Source organism: Cetorhinus maximus, chromosome 21 (assembly GCF_964194155.1).
Source record: "Cetorhinus maximus chromosome 21, sCetMax3.hap1.1, whole genome shotgun sequence".
NCBI classification, from domain to species: Eukaryota; Metazoa; Chordata; class Chondrichthyes; order Lamniformes; family Cetorhinidae; genus Cetorhinus; species Cetorhinus maximus.
This window is the reverse complement of record NC_135899.1, coordinates 5,060,600-5,082,016: the sequence shown is the minus strand read 5'-3', so window position 1 is coordinate 5,082,016 and position 21,417 is coordinate 5,060,600. Positions and strand designations below refer to the sequence as shown.

General features: G+C 47.6%; 1 protein-coding gene across 1 annotated transcript; it reads right to left on the bottom strand.

The window, feature by feature from the left end:
• Nucleotides 1–10,582: 10,582 nt before the first annotated feature.
• Nucleotides 10,583–12,077, bottom strand: LOC144695607 (claudin-3-like). Its single transcript, XM_078566506.1, has one exon. It carries the CDS (start codon nt 11,213–11,215, stop codon nt 10,583–10,585), a length of 633 nt encoding a protein of 210 aa, XP_078422632.1. The 5' UTR covers nt 11,216–12,077.
• Between the last annotated feature and the right edge of the window lie 9,340 nt (nt 12,078–21,417).

Genomic DNA, 21,417 nt, shown 5'->3' with positions numbered 1-21,417 from the left:
TGTGGGTGGACACCCCATGCCAGTGGCTCTGAAGGTCACAGTGGCCCTCAACTGCAATGCTTCCGGCTCTTTCCAGGGCTCAGTGAGGGCTCTGGAGTGCCCCAATCTGCTGCCCACAGTTGCGCTAAGCTGGTGACTGACACTCTGTTCAGGTGGGTCATGACACTTATTCATTACCGGACGGATGAGGCCAGCCAGGCTGAGCGGGCCAGAGGCTTTGCAGCGATTGCTGGGTTCGCCCGCATCCAGGGTGCCATCGATTGCACACATGTGGCCATCAAGGCGTCGGTGGGTGAGCCGGGTGCCTTTGTCAACATGAAAGGATCCCACTCCATGAACGTGCAGATAGTTTGTGGCCACAAGGCACAGGTTCTGCAAGTCTGTGCAAGGTATCCTGGGAGCTCCCATGATGCATGCATCCTCTGTCACTCACAAGTGCCAAGACTGTTCACTGCTCCAGCTCGACTGGATGGATGGCTGCTGGGTGACAAGGGCTATCCCTTGAAAAGGTGGCTCACGACACCTCTCCGCCACCCAAGAACAGAGGCAGAGCAGCGTTATAATAGGAGCCATGCCTCCATAAGGGGGATGATTGAAAGGACCATAGGTCCTCTGACGGTGAGATTCAGATGCCTGGTCCGCTCAGGGGGTGCACTACAATACCCCACAGAATAGGTGTCACTGATCGTGGTTGCATGCTGTGCTCACCACAATCTGTCTCTGGCAAGGGGGGGGACCCACTGGAGGAAGAGGATCTGGAGGCAGCTCCACAGGCCACAGAGGATGAATCCAGTGGTGAGTCAAAAGAGGAGCCCAGTGAGGAGCACGGTGAGGGTGTGGAGGCAGACCTCTGGAACCTTCAGGGAGACAGGAACACCAGGGAGGCCTTGATCCAACGCTGCCTCAGTTAGACTGCCAGGGGCACTGCCGCCTTACCCAATGTTTGTAATGAGCCATTCCATTCAACTCAAAGTCCACTCAGTTCCTGTGCAATAAAGTTTAGAGCCCCTCACGTCCAACTGAGATACTGGCGTGCCCTGCACCTGTAAAACAAGTGAAGCATACTCAGGCCATTAACACAAAAGCAAAACTTATATGCTCTGCAGACAATGAACATAACATTATAACAGTCACACCGGTAAACAACTTAACAAATAATGGCAGAACAGAAGATCACCCATGAAAAGTCCCTTGGTGCCCTCCCCCCCACCCCCCCCCTCCCCACTCCCCTCACTGGCAGTGGCATCGGAGGCCGCCTGCTGACCCGGGTGTCATGATGGCCCTGGTGACCTTGGCGGCCGTCCCCTGGCTGGCAGACCCTGTGTGGCCACTGCCTCTGAGGGTGGGTCCAGTTCCATGGCTGGGCACTCCTCAGTCGTTGCACCTCATCAGATGGCACAGTCACTGGCAGAGGAGCGGAGGAGTTGGTGCCACCATCCAGAGTGTCCTGAGAGGAGCCCGCAGAGACAACATGAAGCTCGTCCGCCAACGTGAGGTCAGTCTGGCCCTCCCTGCTCGCCATTGATGGACCTGACAGAGATACTGGATGCCTCATCCATCTCTCACACTGGCAGTGACCACCTGAGGTCAGTGCCTGTGTGAGGGTTTACAGGTCCGAGTGCAACCCCAGGAACCCCTGATTCTGTTCCTGGAGCTGCCTCTCCATGAGGGACGCCACTCTCTCAATGAAGAAAGCAGTGTGCTCGGTGCTGAGGGTCAACGCAGTGCTCTGCACGGACTCCTCCCTGACGGAGACCATGGCATGCAGGCTCTCTTGGATCTCCACCAGATCCTCCCGTGCATCCCGCTGGACATCTAGCATCTGCCGCCTAATGGACGACTCCAGAAGCTCATTATCTGCCCCGGACTCAGCATGGTCTTGGTCCCCAGCAGTCCTCCGACTGCCAGCACCCTGGGTACTCTCTGCCTCCACAAGCTCCTCATGCCAGTGTGCCGTGCCCTCTCCACTGTGCACTGACATTGTAGCCAACAATCTAATGACGGCAGAGGTGCTGGTATCTGCGCTGGCGCCTGGTTCAGAGAGGGGGTGTGACGCTGGTGCGTTTGACGGGCACTGGGCCTCTGGTGTCAAGCCTGGCTCCTCGGGGTCCTGCTATCGTTTGCTGGGTGGCGATTCTAGGGGAGGAATTCAACATGGCAGCAGTATCCATCATCACACACTCCACTGTGCATGCTAGGCAGGCTGGTGAGACAATGGAGATCTGCATTATGGTTCCTTCATCTTTCAATGAACAATGAGGACTGGAGGTTTGAGGTTACCATTACAGATGAAACAACACAATAATGTTTACACACTCCGACACTCTCACATCTGTTCACTGTACTCTTACCTGCATCAGAGACCCCTGCCTCTCCACGGCCAGTGGACTGAGCTGGGAATCGGCACTCCATCACCAGGGCATCCATCCTGTACCTCGTTATCAGGCTTGGGGGGGCCTCCGCCTGTCCTTGACCCCTCGATGGTGTTATGGCTTCTCTTCTCCGGAAAGGACAGAGGGGCATTGACTCGTCCACTCTCTGCCTGCAGCGCCATTGCAGCCTGGCCAACCCCAGCTGAGGGGAAACTTGCATGGCACATTCGAGCCATGGCCCTCAACCCGCAAGGCAATCAGGCCAAGCAGCCAGAGCTCACCACTTTGGCTGGTGCCAATGTCAGTGACAGTTGGCACCCAGACTCGTACATCCCCGAGCACCACGGAGTTGGGGCAGCCGTTAACACTCCTCCACGCAGATCCATGCCAACTCGGTACTCACCCTTGCTGAGTGCAGCAGATCATAGATCCTTTTGCGGCACTGCACCCATGTGCGCCGCACAACATCATGGCTGCTGACCTGGGCTGCCACCTCTGCCCATGCCTTCTTGGTGAGGTGCAGTGGCCTCCTCTTGCCATCCCTGGGTATGAAGATGTCCCACCTGGCACTGACCTCCTCCACAATGATACCCAGGCACTGATCCAAGAACCACAGTGGGGGGGAACGAATGCCCACTGGGCTTGCCCTCCCGCTTGGCGTGCCCAGCAGGTTCAGATGCCATTGCTATTCCAAAGAAATTTTTCTTCCTCGAACTCAACAGCTCCTTCTGTGTCCCCTGGCAGCCTTCAGGGATCTGCCTCTGCTGCTTTTCAATCCCCCGCCAGGCTGCTATTGGACCTGGTGCCTAACAGGCTCCCACCCCGCCTGGCCCTTCCGACCAGCGGAAGGACGTGTTTCACCCAGGGCGGGCCTTAATTGGCCACCCAGCGCAAAATCGTGTTGGAAACGTGACCTCACCTGGGAGCAGATTCTACATCGGCTTCCGGGCCTGCCGATTTCGTGCACGCACAAAGCATGAAATTCAGGCCTAAAAATCTACCGCTTGCCTCCCAAAGACATTGGATTGAAAAACTGGACTGAAATGATCAAGTAGGTTTCAATTTCTCATTGCCATTTGACCTTGGTGCCGTGTTAATCTCACCCCCTCCCAGCCCACAAAGATGATAGGATGGGATGCAGATATCTCCCAGATGTTCATGCAGTGTGCTGGTTGGCATTGTTTGAGTTAAAGCCAGGTAAATTGTTAGCTGCGACTCAGTCGGTTGGTCAGGATGCCAGAATGGGATGGACCATCTTTCTGTTGTGCATCTTCCCCACTGGTGGCATCCATGCCGATGGCCATCAGCGCCCCTTGCTCTCAAATTCCATCCTCAAACTCCTTCACTGCTTACGCTGCTGCTCTTGAGATGCTGCTGATATCTGGAATGCTAAACAAGGACTCAACCTCACACTGCTCAGTGCGATTATCCTTCACGTTGGGACAGTGGGAGCTAAGTATTTTTGGAATGAAGTATCTTTGAGGGTACCTGAGCCAGACTGGTCCTTGGTATTCCAGGGCACTCTCGATAATTGCCTGGTAAACTTGGCTCATTCATGGGACAAGGAGGGATAGACCTTTCCAGATCTCTATGTTCTATTCCCTAGAATTTCGAAGATTGTGGACTGAGAGGGTGGTGGAGGCGGGTTGCCTCACATCCTTTATAAAGTACCTGGATGAGCACTTGGCACCATCATAACATTCAAGGCTATGGGCCAAGTGCTGGTAAATGGGATTAGGTAGGTAGGTCAGGTGTTTCTCACGTGTCGGTGCAGACTCGATGGGCTGAAGGGCCTCTTCTGCACTGTGCGATTCTGTGATTCTGATTTGATCAAAGTTTTTAAGGTAGTAGGGGAACTGATAAGGCTGACAGAAAGAAACATTACCGATGATTGGGGAACCTAAGACTGGGGGACACGGTCTAAAAATTACAACCAGATCATTCCAAGTGAAGTAAGGAAACACTTCCACATGCAAAAGGTGCAGAAGTTTGGAACTCTCTTCCACAATGGATAATGGTAGGTAAATTCTTAATTTTAAAACTGAGGTTGATAGGTTTTTGATAACTAAAGGTATTTTTTTTCTTCTTTCCTGGGATGTGGACTTATTTATAGCCCATCCCTAACTGCCCTTGAAATGAAAGCTTAATTCACAGAACAGTTAACAGTCAACCACATTGCTGTGGGTCTGGAGCCACCTGTAGGCCAGACTGGGTAAGGACGGCAGATTTCCTTCCCTAAAGGACATTAGTGAACCAGATGGGTTTTTACAACAATCAATGAGTATTAAGGGGTGTGGGACAATGTGATTTATGGAGTTATGTCACATATTAGTCATGTTCTCATTGAAAGGTGACAGAACAGGCTTGAAGTGGTAAATGACCTACCCCTGCTCCTATATCCGTATACATGAGTGAGCACCTTCAGGAGAGGAGGAGGAATAAAATGAGAAAATACCGTTTTAATACCGTTTTTAAAAGGCACTTTAATAGTGGCACATACAGAAATTAATTGGAATGTTTTATAAAGCAGAGCCAATCATTCAGTTCCATGCCACAGGACATTTATATAGTAATATATACTATATATATATCTGTATATAGTAATCACCAACAGGAATAGTTCATCATCCACATCCGTGTAACTCCTGTCATCTGTTCTCACTCAAGTTCTTCCAGGCTTGTGAATACGTTACAATTTCACTGCCAGGTAAACCCAACACAGCTGCTCCTCGAATAACATGAAGGCATCAGCCTGGACGTTCTGCTACATTAGTCCCCCTTGAACACAGCCTCCAGCCCAGACATTTCCTGCCGTGTCTCCGGTGTGTACGGGTGGGGGGGATGGGGAGACGGGGGGGCGCTGAAGTGGAGAATCACAACAGGACATCTGTAATGCCCTGCACATGGGGAAAACAGCTGCTCTCCATGTACCCTTTCGAAAAGGACATGTCTAACATTGGTCTGAGTTACAGTCAGGAGGAAAGCTTCATGAGATATCACTGTGTGTAGAGAGTAGAGGAATTCTTGCCTAGAAGCTCCCAGTGAGCTCCCAATGTGCCGCCATGTTCAGTGTGGGTCAAAAGCGTTGCTTCAGAAAACGAATAGCTACAAGTCCAATAGCTCCACAAGGAAGACTACAGTCCCAGACTTTAAATCCATCCACCTCACTTTCCCTGGGCCAAGCAACATGACAAAATTATTATTTATTATTGGTTCTTGGGATGTGGACTTTTCTGGCTAGGCAAACATTTATTGCCCATCCCTAATTGCCCTTGGGAAGGTGTGGTGAGCTTATCCTTATGTTCTAATCCTTCCAAGGCCTGGCCTCTCCTTACCTGTGTGAACTCCTGTGGCCCTGCAGCCCTCTGAGCTATCTGAATTCCTCCGATTCTAACCTCTTGTATATCCCGGACTTCCTCCCCCCTCCACCATCGGTGGCTGTGTCTTTAGTCATGTAGCCCCTGAGCTGTGGTTGTCCTTCAACTCAGTGTGTGTTATAATATAAAATGCATGGCAAGAACTCACCAAGGTTCCATCGACAGCACCTCCCAAACCCACGACCTCTACCATCTAGAAGGACAAGGGCAGCAGACACATGGGAACACCACCACCTGGAAGTTCCCCTCCAAGTCACTCACCATCCTGACTGGGAAATATGTCACCGTTCCTTCACTGTCGCTGGGTCAAAATCCTGGAACTCCCTCCCTAACAGCACTGTGGGTGTACCTACACCACAGGGGCTGAAGCGGTTCAAGAAGGCAGCTCACCACCACCTTCTCAAGGGCAATTAGGGATGGGCAATAAATGCCGGCCTAGTCAGCGATGTCCACATCCCATGAATGAATAAAAGAATAAAAGCAATCTGGGAAATTATCCAGGGCCTCTTCAGTGGGTCAGTTCATGCAATGGAACACGTGTATCCCAATTATTTTGGCAATCAGGTTTTTAATTGGGCATTAATCATGGAGGCTGGAGATAATTTTAAGTTTCGGACAGAATGTAAAATGATCGCTCTTGGATCTGCTGCCCAATCTACATCTCTCCTGTGTACGAAAGTCAATGGAAAGGGAAATTAGCAGGGATCTATAAAGGGCGGTCAACCTAATATTGCTCGTTCTACAGTTAAAAAAAAAGTTATTGCAATTTGTTCACCTAACACTGATTGGTCTGCTGCCTGCCTTGGTCAATGCTGCTTCCCTGACCTCTACTGGTGGGAATTGTAGGAACAAGTAGTCAAAAGAACTCAACCTGCAGGTGTGTTATGGGCACTCGCCACTTGTTCGATAACCTGGGGCGGGGTGGGGGGTGGTGGGTGGAAGGGTAGGGAGAGAGGGGGTATGATATGGTGGGGGTTGTCATTCCAGGTAGGGTGGGCAGAAAGATTCCAGGTTGGGTTGGGCGTGACGAAGAGGCAAGATGTGGCACAGCAGGGCAGGAAACGAGCCTTTTTTTAAAAAAAGGGATAAGATAGGAAATAATTCAAAGAAAAATGATGCAAAATAAGGCATTTTGGAGCAGGGAGCCAAGAGTGAAGGATTTGTGACTGGGAAGTTTTCTGACAGTTCATTGGTCACTGGTATCAACTGTTGAAGGGAGTTTCCAGTATCACATCCAATCTGCACCATCTCAAAACCTGGGCCTTCACCCCTCAGGTTAAACTTTGTAGCAGTTCCTCTGCTACCGGTGAAGGGAGGCTGTGCGTCTCACCAGCTGCAGAGCTGGAAGAATGCAGCAGCAGCAAGGCGGTCCAGGCCTTTGTGATTCGACATGTTACTGAAATCTGGCCACCAGCCCTCAAGATTGTGTGGACAATGACAGTGCCCCAAGGTCCACATGCTGAACAAAGTGTCACGCAGGCCTCTCCCAGGCTCCATTTGCCAAGTCCTGTGGCGATGGAGAATTAGTGACGGAGACAGGGCTGTGAACCTGGGAGTCCCTGGTCCAGGATCTGCCACCCAAGCAATTTAAACTTAATGTTCACCTGGCATGCCTCCAGGCTGGTGCCTGCTTGCTCTGCCCAGTAGGGAGCTCTGCACATCCCTGGATGCACACACATGCATAAAGTCCTCTCCCGGCTATTTACAAAAAAAATGTTGGGACAAATGTCCATCTATACCACCTGGGCATTGAGTATTGCCTGGCTGAATGGAACGCGGAAAGGAAAGATGGCAGACAGGACCGTGACGCTTGAAGTATTATCAGCCAGTAATGTATGGAAGAAAAATCCATTTGTTTGTCCCTTTGCGAAATCCTCCCTGTCAGATTTCCTTTCTGGGATCCCCACAACCGTTGCTTAACACCCAGGGAGTAAAGAGGGCAATCTGCCTGTTTGGAGACTGTTGTGGTCATGGGGTGGGGGTGGGGGTGGGGGTGGGGTGGGGGGAGTGGGGGTGGTGGGCATGTAGGAGGAGAGAGTTGCTGCTCTCAAATTCTTTAAGTTAATGTCAGGTACATCTCAAAATAATACCCAAGGGAATCCAAAAGACTTCCCCATGGACTTTGCAAAGCAAGCTTGATGCATCATTGGAGATTTTTTTTATTCATTCATGGGATCTGAGCATCACTAGCTGGGCCAGCATTTATTGCCCATCCCTAATTGCCCTTGAGGAGGTGGTGGTGAGCTGTCTCCTTGAACCGCTGCAGTCCATGTGGTGTAGGTACACCCACAGTGCTGTTAGGGAGGGAGTTCCAAGATTTTGACCCAGCGACAAATATATTTCCAAGTCAGGATAGTGAGTGACTTGGAGGGGAACTTCCAGGTGGTGGTGCTCCCATCTATCTGCTCCTCCCATCCTTCTAGATGATAGCAGTCATGGGTTTGGAAGACACTGTCCAAGGAGCCTTGGTGAGTTGCTGCAGTGCATCTTGTAGATGGTACACACTGCTGCTACTGTGCGTTGGTGGTGGAGGGAGTGAATGTTTGTGGATGGGGTGCCAATCAAGCGGGCTGATTTGTCCTGAATGGTGTCAAGCTTCTTGAGTGTTGTTGGAGCTAAACTCATCCAGGCAAGTGGGGAGTATTCCATCACACTCCTGACTTGTGCCTTGTAGATGGTGGGCAGGCTTTGGGGAATCAGGAGGTGAGTTACTCGTCACATGATTCATAGCCTCTGACCTGGTCTTGTAGCTACAGTATTTATATGGCTAGTCAGTTTCTGGCCAATGGTAACCCCCAGGATGTTGATAGTGGGGGATTCAGTGATGGCAATGCCATTGAACATCAAGGGGCGATGGTTAGATTCTCTCTTGCTGGAGATGGTCATTGCTTGGCTCTTGTGTGGTGTGAATGTTACTTGCTACATGCCAGCCCAAGTCTGGATATTGTCCAGGATGCATTTGGACATGGACTGCTTCATCTGATGAGTCACGAATGGTGCTGAACATTGTGCAATCATCAGTGAACATCCCCATTTCTGACCTTATGATGGAAGGTAGGTCATTGATGAAGCAGCTGAAGATGGTTGGGCCAAGGACACTACCCTGGGGAACTCCTGCAGTGATGTCCTGGAACTGAGATGATTGACCTCCAACAACCACAACCATCTTCCTTTATGCTAGGTATGACTCCAACCAGTGGAGTTTTCCCCCTGATTCCCATTGACTCCAGTTTTGCTAGGGCTCCTTGATGTCGCACTCGGTCAAATGCGGCCTTGATGACAAGGGCAGTCACTCTCACCTCACCTCTGGAGTTCAGCTCTTTTGCCTTTGTTTGGACCAAGGCTGTAATGAGGTCAGGAGCTGAGTGGCCCTGGCAGAACCCAAACTGAGCATCAGTGAGCAGGTTATTGCTAAGCAAGTGTTGCTTGATAGCACTGTTAATGACCACTTCCAACTATTTTACTCTATTTAGTGCAAAGTGTGAGATTGTTCTCTCTGGGGAATCTCACTCCAGACTTTTGCCAAAACCAGATTATTTTTTTCTTTCATGGGATGTGGGTGGCACTGGCAAGGTCAGCATTTGTTGCCCATCCCTAATTGCCCTTGAACTGAGTTGACATTTCAGAGAGCAGTTAAGAGTCAACCCCATTGCTGTGGGCCTGGGGTCACATGTAGGACAGCAGATTTCCTTCCCTAAAGAACATTAGTGAACCAGATGGGTGTTCACAACAATTGATGATGTTTCATGGTCACCATTACTGAGACTAGCTTTATATTCCAGATTTATTAATTGAATTATGGTGGGATTTGAACCCAAGTCTCCAGAACATTAGCTTGGGCCTTTCAGATTACTAATCTAGTGACATTACCACTGCACCACCATCTCCTCATTTACAAACTCAAAGTGTAGCCTTGGTTTGAAGTTCCATCAGTCTAACACTGGGATCTCCTATGTTGCCCCCATCAATCTAGGTTGAGACCCTACAGGCAGAATAGCCACTGAGGCTGATAGATTGTTTTTATTGTTAGGCAAAGTATAAAAGGTTAGGATCAAGGTGTGGTATGTGGAGTGGGGATACAAATAAACCACGATTCCATTGAATGGTGGAACAGAGGAACATAGGAACATTGAAGCAGCAATAGGCCATTCAGCCCTTCGAGCCTGCTCTGCCATCCAACCAGACATTGGCTGACCTTCTACCTCAATGCCATTTTCCTGCACTGTCCCCATATCCCTTGATACCTTTAATATCTCGAAATCTGTCAATCTCAGTCTTGAACATGCTCAATGATCGAATCTCCACAGCCCTCTGGGACCGAGAATTCCAAAAGATTCACCACCCTCTGAGTGAAGAAATTCCTCCTCATCTTGATCCTAAATGGCCTGCCTCTTATTCTGAGACTGTGCCCCTGTTCTGGGAATGAGTTACCCCAGTTCCTGTGCTCCGCAGATAGACTTGGCCTAATAATTAAATTGCTTAACATAATCTATTTGAGCGTGCTAAATCAGAAAGACACTCTGCTGCCTGCACTTTCAAACCTCTACTGCTAAGAAGCCTATATTAAATATGTTTTTTACTAAGTTGTGAGCTGTACTGAATCTCTGAGTTGCATTTAATTAGACATTCTGATTGCTATGTAGCTTAAACCAGATTATAAACTTTTATATATCTATCTATCTATATATATATATACATATATGACTGAAAAGCTAAGCGGACAATATAGGATTACAACAGTTTTACAATTGAGGATCCCTCAATTTCCACACTGTTGACTGTTAATCTCCATACTCTTCAGTTAGAAGGTACCCCAATTTCTGTGCCATTTCTCTACACATAATGGCTCTCACTGTAGCCTGTTTGCCCACGAGCGTAATGTGTTGGAGTTGTCTGTGTTCTCGATCTGTAACAGGAGCTCCACAGAAGCCCGCTGGCAGCAATGAAGAGGACGCCAGCCGCCATGCCAATGTACAAGGATGGCCCCAGCTCCCTCTTGACAGCATCAGGAATGGATACGCTGTGGAAATCCCTGATGATGTTGCTGGCGTAACACGCCACCGGGACGAGCTGCAGAATCCCCGTCACCGTGAAGATGAAGCCGGCGGCCGAGATGAGCCGGCCCTTGCAGGGCACGCTCCTGACCAGCTTGGTCCAGCTAGCCCCGCCGATGCTCACCAGGATGCCCAAGGCCCCCAGCACCCCCGCGGTGGTGGTCAGTGCCCGCGCCAATTGGAGCTCCTGGCTCAGGATCAGCATGGAGTCGAAGGTGTTGCAGACCAGCTCGTCTGTGCTCTGCCACATGCAGTCCATCCACAGCCCCTCCATGGTCTGCTGGGCGGTCAGGATATTGGCCCCTTGGAAAGCGGGCACCTTCCACAGGGGCAATGTGCAGGTCAGGATAACACAAATCAACCCATTCACAGAGAGGAAGAGGCCAGTGATCTCCAGCATGACAGACTCCATCCTGCCTCCTTTCTCTTTGGTTGTAGCAATATGTCCTGGGTACAGCAACCAAATCAAATTCCCCTCTCAGGTGTCCCACTGAGCACCCAACTCAACCTCAGAAAGGCAAAAAAAGCCCGATTCTCAACGCTTTTTTGAAAAAGAAAATCTTCACTTTCTTAAAGCCAAATAGACGAAGATGTCAGGCTTGAGAAACGTTAGTTCAGCTCCTCTCTCTACAGACCGGGTGAGTTTTTCCAGCGCTTTCTGGGTTGTTTTTTTATATATTTCAGATCTCCAGCACCCGCAGTATTTAGCTGTTGCTCCTTGGCTGATCTCACCTCCAGAAACGAGTCTATTCGCCCAGAATTTGCATTTTTGCGGAGCTGTCAAGAATTTCGCGCAAGTCTTCGCAGGAAGAGTAATTCACTCTTTTAAAAAGAACAAGTCACAATGTTTAAGTTCAGGCAATGACTTTTTTTTTAACCCAGGGTCTCAGGTTAAGAGTTAATGCCCGAAGCACCTTCTCCCCTGGGTGTCTATGTTCCACAGGCCGTTCACTCTTCACTCTAATCCATATGTAACTCGGCGTTAGCTGCACTTTGACTGATGACCGCCTGGAGGCAGGCAATGGATTGACCCGTTCAACTGTGTAGAGTCTGCACCCAGGAGGGAATGGGGGGTTCTTCCTGACACTTGTCCAATTTGAACCAACAATATCTGATTCTTCAGTCTCCTGAAGTCTCGGGGAGGCTTCTCACTGTAGAGTCTTCATGCCATGCTTTTTCTATATCAAAAAAATCAAAATCTGTTTTATAATCTCCCCACTCCTCATCTACTGCAGTGAATTTATCCTAAACCTAGTTCCTTCCCATACAGTCTTCGGATGACTTAGAAAAGAGCTGATGTCTTTTCAAATGTGTTTCACTGAATCCAGAGTCCGCCTTGAAGAGGTCTCACTGAGGGTTGTTTTATGTGGGTCGCTCTCTCTCTCTCTCTCTTCCTCTATTTTGCCGCTCAGGAGACCTGTCGGCGTTTATTTATTTCTCAAACCCGAGCAGAACCCACTGCAGGACTGATGACGTGACTTTTCCCAGCCTTACTTTATTTTTCCTCTGCTTCAAGATAAGGGATTGCTGAGAAATTCCGAGAAGCGTTCACCACCCTGGAGATTCCAGTGCTCCCCTCCACCACCATCCGCTTCCAATGGTTCACGAAAGCCAACATAGGAGTGAGGCAGCCTGGCGTTCCCTCACATACATTTACGTCAGTCGTGTATTTCAAAGGCAATCTGACATCTCAATAAACCGCATCTCCCCCACTTGTGGGATGAATAACCTTTTTTTTAATTAAAGAGAAGGGGTTGCCGTGACAAATCATCCTGCCTTCACTCCTGTCCTCCTATTCACTAGAGTGAAAGGCCAGAGCTACACAATGTTCCTTCTGCTCCCTTGTTACCCATCCAAGTGCACATCTTTGTGAAGCTTCATGCCTCTCTGTCTGTCAGATTCCACGCTCTCCCCCCCTGATTGGCCATTACCCTCTCTCCTGAAACTTAAGGTTGGAGTGGGTGATGCTGGGAGCAGTTGGGCATGGCCAGCATCAATGCCATGCTTATATGGGCACCTATTTGGGCATGTTCGCTGCATCCCATTTCTGCCTACCTACAGGAGGAGGGACGAGGGGGAAGGTTTCAGTGTCTGAGACCAAAGGTGTTGGCTGCTGGAAAGTTTAGCCCAAGGGGTCACGGGCTGGAACTCCACCATGAAGCACACTGCCACATGGCTCAAAGCCAACAGAGTGTGAAGAGATGGAAATCTTTGTACCACTGAGGTTAATGAGCAACCATTGACAAACGAGCCACAATGAAGAGACAATGCATGTGACCACCGTGTGAGTACAGCCGTGATCATTAGTCTAGGGTGCCCCCGCCACATCCACCACTGATTCTGACTCCTGTGCTTGTGTTATCAACAACACCACAAGCGAAGCATTGTTTCCACGTGTAGTCAGCATGCTGAAGAAATAAATACAAATGTAGCTGAGCCAAGCCAGAGGATGGTCACAAACATATTCTCTCAGTATAAAAAAATGAATTATGAAGAAAGATCTCGGAGAATAAACTTCTTATTTTAGAAAAATAACATCATGCTTAAAATGTATGATTTCTTAATGTTTGCCCCTCCACATATAATGATAGAGAATAATGGATGCCAGCTGCGCTCTGGCCCCTTGCTCAAATGGTTACTTTACAGAATGAGCCTAGTAAATATTCCTAGGCTATTCAATCATTGCAGCATCATACCTGAGCAATCAAGATCTTAATGGGCTTCTGCATAAATGTTCCTTTCATTCTTTCTCTTTGTTTTGTCATAGGATGTGGGCATCGCTGGCAAGGCCAGCAATTTTGGCCCTTCCCTAATTACCCTTGAACTGAATGGCTTGCCAGGCCATTTAAGAGGGCAGTTAAGAGTCAAGCACATTTCTGTGGGTCTGGAGTCACACGTAGGCCAGACCGGGTAAGGGTGGCAGATTTTCTTCCCGAAAAAGGAAATTATTGAAACAGATGGGTTTTTACAATAATAGTTATCACAGCCACCATTACTGAGACTATTCCAGGTTTATTAATTGAATTTAAGTTCCACCAGCTGCTGTGGTGAGATTTGAACCCATGCCCCCAGAGCATTAACCTGGGTCCATCACTATATCACTATCTCCTTTTCCCCTGCCCCATATGGTACAATGATGAGCAGTGGGAAAACTGCTGGCTTGCTATTTCCTCAATTAGCAACACGCAAGCCAATAACAAAATCCCTTCCAGCACCTTGGCTATGGTCATCCAACATGCCAATAGACCTGTAAGTAAACATGTGAGCAGTGTGGCTCAGTACCACACCAGGGCAGTTAAAGTTTGAGTGTTTTAAAAGAAAGGAAATAGTAATTGATGGACTGGACAAAGTATGCTAGTTTGTGCAACGTTAAAAGAAGAGAAACAATGGGTGTGATTATAAATTGGCAACCCACAGGCTTTTACCCTGGTTATTGTTGACTTTGGGAATAGCCATCATCCAGTACAGGAAATGTTACAATGGCTCAGTTGCAGAGGAGATTTTGGGCATAAAGACCTTACATGATGTTTTTTTCCCTTTATTCTTTCACAGGATGTGGCCATCACTGTCAAGGCCAGCATTTGTTGCCCATCCCAGTTGTCTGGAGCCATTTCAGAGGGCAGTTAGGAGTCAACCACATTGCTGTAGACCTAGAGTCACAATGTAGGCCAGACCAAGTAAGGACAGCAGATTTCCTTAGGGACCATTAGATTTTCTTAAGGGACATTAGTGGACCTGGTGGATTTTTACAAAAATTGATAATAGTTTCACAGTAACTATAACTGAGATTTTTAAGTTCTAGATTCTATTAACTGAAGTCAAATTCTACCAGCTTGCTATAGTGGGATTTGAACCCATGTCTCCAGAACACTGGCCTGGGCCTCTAGATTACTAGGCTAGTGACATTACTACTATGCCACCATCACCCGAAAGGTTAATTATAAATTTTCTCTCTTATCCTTAAGATGTTGGGTCTTAAGAACATAAGATACAGCAGCAGGAGTGGACCATACAGGCCCTCGAGTCTGCTATGTCATTCCATACAATTATGGCTGGTCTTCTGCCTCAACTCCACTTTCCGCCCGCTCCCCATATCCCATGATTTCCTGAGAGATCAAAAATCCATCTGTTCCAGTCCTAAATTTACTAAACTGTGGAGCATCCATAACCCTCTGGGGTAGAGAATTCCAAAACTCTCAGCAAAGAAAGATTCCTTCTCATCTTAGCCCTAAATGATCAACCTCTTATCCGTATTCTGTTCCATTGTTTTCTAGATTCCCCAGCCAGGGGAAACAACCTCTCGGTGTCTATCCTGTCAAGTCCCCTTCAACATTTTTGATGTTTCAGTGAGATCACCTCTCATTCTTATAAACTCCAGAGACTAAGCCCAATTTTCTCAGCCTCTCATCATAGGGCAACGCTTTCATCCCAGGAACCAATCTAATTCATTGTACTGCCTCCAAGACAACTCTATTTTCCCTTAAGCTCCTTGCTTAAGATGCAACTTCACGGGTATCAACAGTCTTCACTTAGGTTTCACCAGTCGGCATTCCTTATGCATGAGTGGGTGCATCTTGTATATGGTACACGCTGCTGAGCAAGTGGTGATGCTTTGTCCTATATAGTATTGAGTTTCTTGACTGTTGTTGAAGCCATGCTCATCGAGGCAAGAGGAGAGCATCCTGTCACATTCCTGAGTTGTTCCTTGTAGCTGGCAGACAGGGTTTTGAGGAGTCCAGAGGCGATTTACTCACAGCATAATTCCCAAACTCTGACCTTCACTTGTAGGCACAGTATATTTGGCTGGCCAATGTTAACTCCCATTGCTGGTGAGAGATCCAGTGATGGTAATGCCATTGAATGTCAAGGGGAGATGGTTAAGTACTCTCTTCTGAAGGTGGTCATTGCCTGGCACTTGTATGGTGCAACTGTTACTGCTGTTTATCAGCTCAAGCCTGACTGTTGCCCAGTGCTTTACTGCATATGGGCACGGACTACTTCAGCAGCTGAGGTATTGCGAGTGGTGTTGAACATTTTGCAATCATCGACGAACATCCTCACTTCTGACCTTATGAGAGATGGAAGGTCATTGATGAAGCAGCTAAAAATATTTGAGCCTAGGACACAACCCTCAGGAACTCCTGCAGTGATGCCCTGGGGTTGTGACGGCTATAGCTGAGGTAGCTGTGAGAGTCAGTGGGCGTGTAACATTGCTAGACAGTCTATCACCAGAAATGGAGACAGGGAGGTCAATGAAGGGAAGGGAAGTGTTGGAGGTGGATCATGTGAAGGTGATAGAGGGGTGGAAATTGGAAGCAAAATCGATAAATCTTTCCAGGTCCAGACAAGAGCATGAAGCGGCACCGATACGATCATCGATGTACCAAAAAAAGAGTTGTGGAAGGGGGGGCCTGAGTAGGACTGGAATAAGGAATGTCCCACAAACCCCATAAAGAGACAGGCATAACTGGGGCCCATGCGGGTACCCATAGCCACACCTTTTATTTGGAGGAAGTGAGACAAGTTAAAGGAGAAGTTGTTCAGTGGGAGAACAAGTTCAGCCAGATGGAGGGGAGTGGTGGTGGATGGGAATTGTTCGGGCCTCTGTTCAAGGAAGAAGCAGAGAGCCCTCAGACCATCCTGGTGGGGGATGGGAAGGTAGAGGGATTTTGACTTCCATGGTGAAGAGGAGGCGGTTAGGGCCAAGAAACTGGAAATTGTTAATATGTCGTCGGACATCAAAGGAATCATGAATATTGTAGGAAGAGACTGGATAAGGGGAAAGGGAAAGGAGTCAAGATAGGAAGAAATGAGTTCCGTGGGGCAGGAACAGGCTGACACAGTGGGTCAGCCAGGTCAGTCCTTTTGTCAATTTTGGGAAGGAGGTAGAAAGGAGATAGGAGCTCCTCACACCCCGCTTCCTGTAAGGACTCTAATCCATTCTCTCAGTTCCTTCGCCTCCATCGCATCTGTTCTGATGATGCCACTTTCCAAAACAGCGCTTCTGACATGTCTTCCTTCTTCTTTAACTGAGGTTTCCCCCAACTTTGGTTGACAGGGCCCTCAACCGTGTCTGACCCATCACCCATGCTTCGCCGTCATCCCCTCCCCTCCCTCCCAGAACCATGATAGGGTCCCCCTTGTCCTCACTTTTCACCCCACCAGCCTCCACATTCAAAGGATCATCCTCCGCCATTTCACAGAGTGCTGACCCTTGTTCTGCTGTTAACAAATTCTGTTTTCTTATCTCTATGGCACCATCAGCTCCTTCCTTAGCCTTCACCACTACCATTAACACCCCCATTGTCTTGTGTCCATGACATCTTTGTTTGTCTCTACTTGGCCCCCACCTATTGCTGGCCTTCTATCCTGCTTTGCCTGCTCCAACCCCCTACAACAGTATAAATTCTATCACATTTTAACTTGTCTTTAGCTCTGAAGAAGAGTCATTCGGACTCGAAACGTTAACTGTGTTTCTCTCTCCAAAGGTGCTGCAAGAGCTGCTGAGTTTTTCCAGCATTTTCTGTTTTTGTTTCAGATTTCCAGCATCTGCAGTATTTTGCTTTTATCTTAACACCACAGCAATATGGACCAAGGACTTGCTGGTCTCTTTGATCTGGTTTAATGCCTGATTCACTCACTAAGCTACTGAGGTAATGGCTCCCTGATTTGAGACAGAGTGTTAGGGAACCAAACTCACTGCTTTGTTGGAAAATGCCTTCCTTCAAAAGAGATGGCAACTGAGATTCTGTCTAATTGTTCAGGTGAAGTTTAAGGGATCCCCATGGGTTATCATGTAGAGATCTCTCCCAATGTCCTGGCTAATATCCCTTCCTCAAAAAATTGGGCATTCATCTCATTGATTGTGGGATCTTGAAGTGTTCAGAAGAGTTTAACTGTATAAATTAGAGTAATCACACTTCAATCCAATGCTTTGCATGCCAAATGTTTTATGACATATCTGAGACATGTGATAAGGCTATATGTAAATGCAAGTCTTACTTTATATTAATAGTCATTTGGTAGTAGAGAACTTGATTATTGTTGCATTGTGGTTGAATCTTTTCGTTTTAAACTTATCAGGGCAGAATCACAAGAATGTCAAATCTCAAAGGGAACAACAGTTTGTACTGCGTGGGAGTAGGGTGCTGATTGGTTGGCAAGTGGACTCTGATTGGTCCAGATGCTGCCCTGGAGAATGCAACAGCGGGAAGTTACCCCCAAGCTATTTAAATTAATGTTAAATTATTGGAGTGTTTAGACAATCTATCAGCTTTTTGTCATAAGCCAGCAGCTTCTTCATATATCTGCCTGACTACTTTTTCCATGGTGGGACATTCATTACAAAGTTTCTTCAATAGTTTGGTCCAGAGGCCATAGTTGATTGTGAGATGAACAAACAGGGCAGTAAGGGAGAAAATTAACATGACCCTTGTTGCCGTAACAACAAACCCAAGCAAAGAGTGTAAGCCATTCATCTATCTCTTCTAATTTGTAGTTAGTCATTGAACACCCTGTTCCTAGCTGACACAATTAATCTTTCATCCGTATCTTCTCCTTTATAGTTGGACAATCTGTTCCCAGATGAACAAATTGTATTCAGTCAACCATTAAGAGTGAAGATGACTTGGGACTTGGTGGTATTTAGACTCAAATTAAACTCAGGCTGATGGATGAAGGATTTCTCTGGCTATTGGCTGAATGAACCCTGTGCTAAATGGGCAGCCTGCTCCTAGCTCCACAGGAAAACAACTGTGAAAAATCCCTCATCATTAGCAGATACTGAAATTGGAATTCTCTACCCTAAAATGGATGTTCAATTGTTGACTATATTCATGACTGAGACGGATAGACTTTTGGGCCTTTTTTTATTGTTTTACAAGATGTGGCCATCGCTGGCTAGGCCAGCATTTTTATTGCCCGTCCCTAATTGCCCTTCAGAAGGGGGTGATGAGCCACCTTCTTGAACCGCTGCAGTCCATGTGGTGTAGGTACACCCACAGTGCTGTTAGGGAGGGAGTTCCAGGATTTTGACCCAACTTCAGTGAAGGAACAGTGATATGTTTCCAAGACAGGATGGTGAGTGGCTTGGAGGGGAACTTGCAGTTGGTGGTGTTCCCATTTGTCTGCTGCCCTTGTCCTTCTAGGTTGTAGCGGCCGTGGGTTTGGAAGGAGCCTTGGTGAGTTGCTGCAGTGCATCTTGTAGATGGTGCACACTGCTGCCACTGTGTGTCATTGGTGGAAGGAATAACTGTTTAAGGCAGCGCAAGGGGTGCTGATCAAGGGGGGCTGCTTTGTCCTGGACGGTGTCAAACTTCTTGAGTGTTGTTGCAGCTGCACCCATCCCGGCAAGTGGAGAATGTTCCAGCACACTCCTGACTTGTGCCTTGTAGATGGTGGACAGGCTTTGGAGAGTCGGGCGGTGAGTTACTCGCTGCAGAATTCCCAGCCTCTGATCTGCTCTTGTAGCCACTATTTATCTGGTGCTAAGGGCAATAAGACCTATGGAGAATAGAGCAGGAAAGTGGAGTTGATGTAGATGTTCAGTCACGATTGAATTGAATGGCAGAGCAGACTTGACGGGGCCATACTCCTGCTCCTATTTCTTATGTTTTTATGTCTACAACATTATTTCCCTCAGTTAATATCAGGGAAAATCATCCACTTCTCAATAGAGTGGTCAGAAGGATGGCTGGTTTGGGAAATGTAAATGCTCATGCTCGAGAAGAGCACAAAGCAGATACTGATGAAGGAGGGCCTGAGGCAGCTCATTGCTCCTGAAAGACCCCACAGTCCATCTATCACATGCTTCTTCAATGATTCCAAGGCTTTTGTCTCCATCGCCCTATCCAAAATTCTATTCCTTATGCTGATCAGTTGTTGGAAAACCTCCTGAAATTAGTTCTGAGTTTACATTTCGTTACTCACTACTTCGTCTCTTGTGCTGTAATAATAGTTTAACTTTGGGTTTACATTGTAAAGGTACTACATAACATTATACAGACCTCTACGAGGTCTCCTCTTAGTTGTCCCTTTGCATGACCAAGAAGGTCAACTTTCTCTGAAGCTATGGGTTAGGCTCCTGGCTCTTCTCCACAGTAGGGGGTACTCTGCTCTTTGAAATTGGGAGTATTCCTGATGTAGACAAGTCTGATGCTGATCCTAGGTGCCTAGAATGGCAAAGTACTAATACTGACTTTCCCCACTTCATCAGCACACACAAAAAGCAGTAAAAGCTGTAAATTTACAGAAACACTCTGACGGTGATTCATCCCCTCCCTCTCAGTGGTAAGGAAAATATAAGAAAATGCAGGGGTCAGTTGATTTTCAGTTTCACTCCTCCCGCTGTCAAAGCCACCCAGCTTATACTGTCGCTATGTTGGTCAATGTAGAAGTAAGGTGGAAGCTATGTCCAGGCAGTCTGTAATGCTAGAGGGGTAAGTTGAGTGGGCCAGTTTCTTACTGTGAATAATAAAGAAAATCACAGCAGGTGCTGAAAACCTGAAACAGAAGTGGAGACACACAGCAGTTCGGCTTTCACCTGAATGGGATTAGTTGACACGACAATGAAGTCACATAGGTGACGGTCCTCTCTGACTTTATTTTCCTTTACTCTCTTCATGGGGATTGAGAATCACTGCCAAGCACCAGCATTTATTGCCCTTCAACTGAGTGGTTTGCTGGTTCACTTCAGGGGGCAGTTAAAGAGTCAACCACATTGCTGTGGGTCTGGAGTCACATGTAAGCCGGCCAGACTGCTTGTTTCTCAGTTCTCAACTGAATGTAGAGTTTTCAAAATGGTCACTTGAGTCATGTGACCTCCTTCCTCCACAACGATTTCAAAAGGGATATTTATCTGGTGTCTAGGCCTGGCTTTTGTTTTATGGCTCATAATGTCCCAGTCATTAGCCTCTGAAAGAGTCACCATCCATGTTGAGGATCTTGTTTTTTGGGAGCCATTGTCTGGACAGAGCCTCAGAATCCGCTGGAGGGGTAAGCTTATAAAGATGCAAATGACTTTCATTTTCTCCTCATTGGTCCCCTTATGAAATGGAGCTGGACAGTCCCAGATGTGAGATGGGTCTGTAAACAACCCTGCAGGAATAACAAGTTTCAATCACTGCAAGTCCCCTGGTTTCATGATTATAATGTCCTTACAATGGGGTACATGATTCCATGAGGATGAGAGGGAACTCTTTTGTTCTTGTAACTCCTGTCGTAAGCGTCCAGGACAGGTGGCCAATCCTGTGAATCATATGACCTGTAGCAGCCATCTTTTGGTTCAACAAAAGTCCATTTTAAAATAGCAAAAAAAAATTTGGTATACACAGCTTTGACTTCTTTCATGTCTTATTGACATGTCATAAGCAAATGATCTACATGACACTGATGGAGCTTCAGTTTCACCTTCAGTGCTTCTTCCAAGTGGTGTTCAACATGGAGTAGCAGTGATTCATTAGCTGAGGGAGGGTAGTAAGCAGTAATTGATAGTAGTAATACTGCATCATTTTTGTCCATATTTGACCTGATACCAAGAGACTTCATGGGGTCCAGAGTCAATGCTGAAGACTCCCAGAGGCTCCCCCTCAACTATCGTGCCACTGGGTCTGTCCT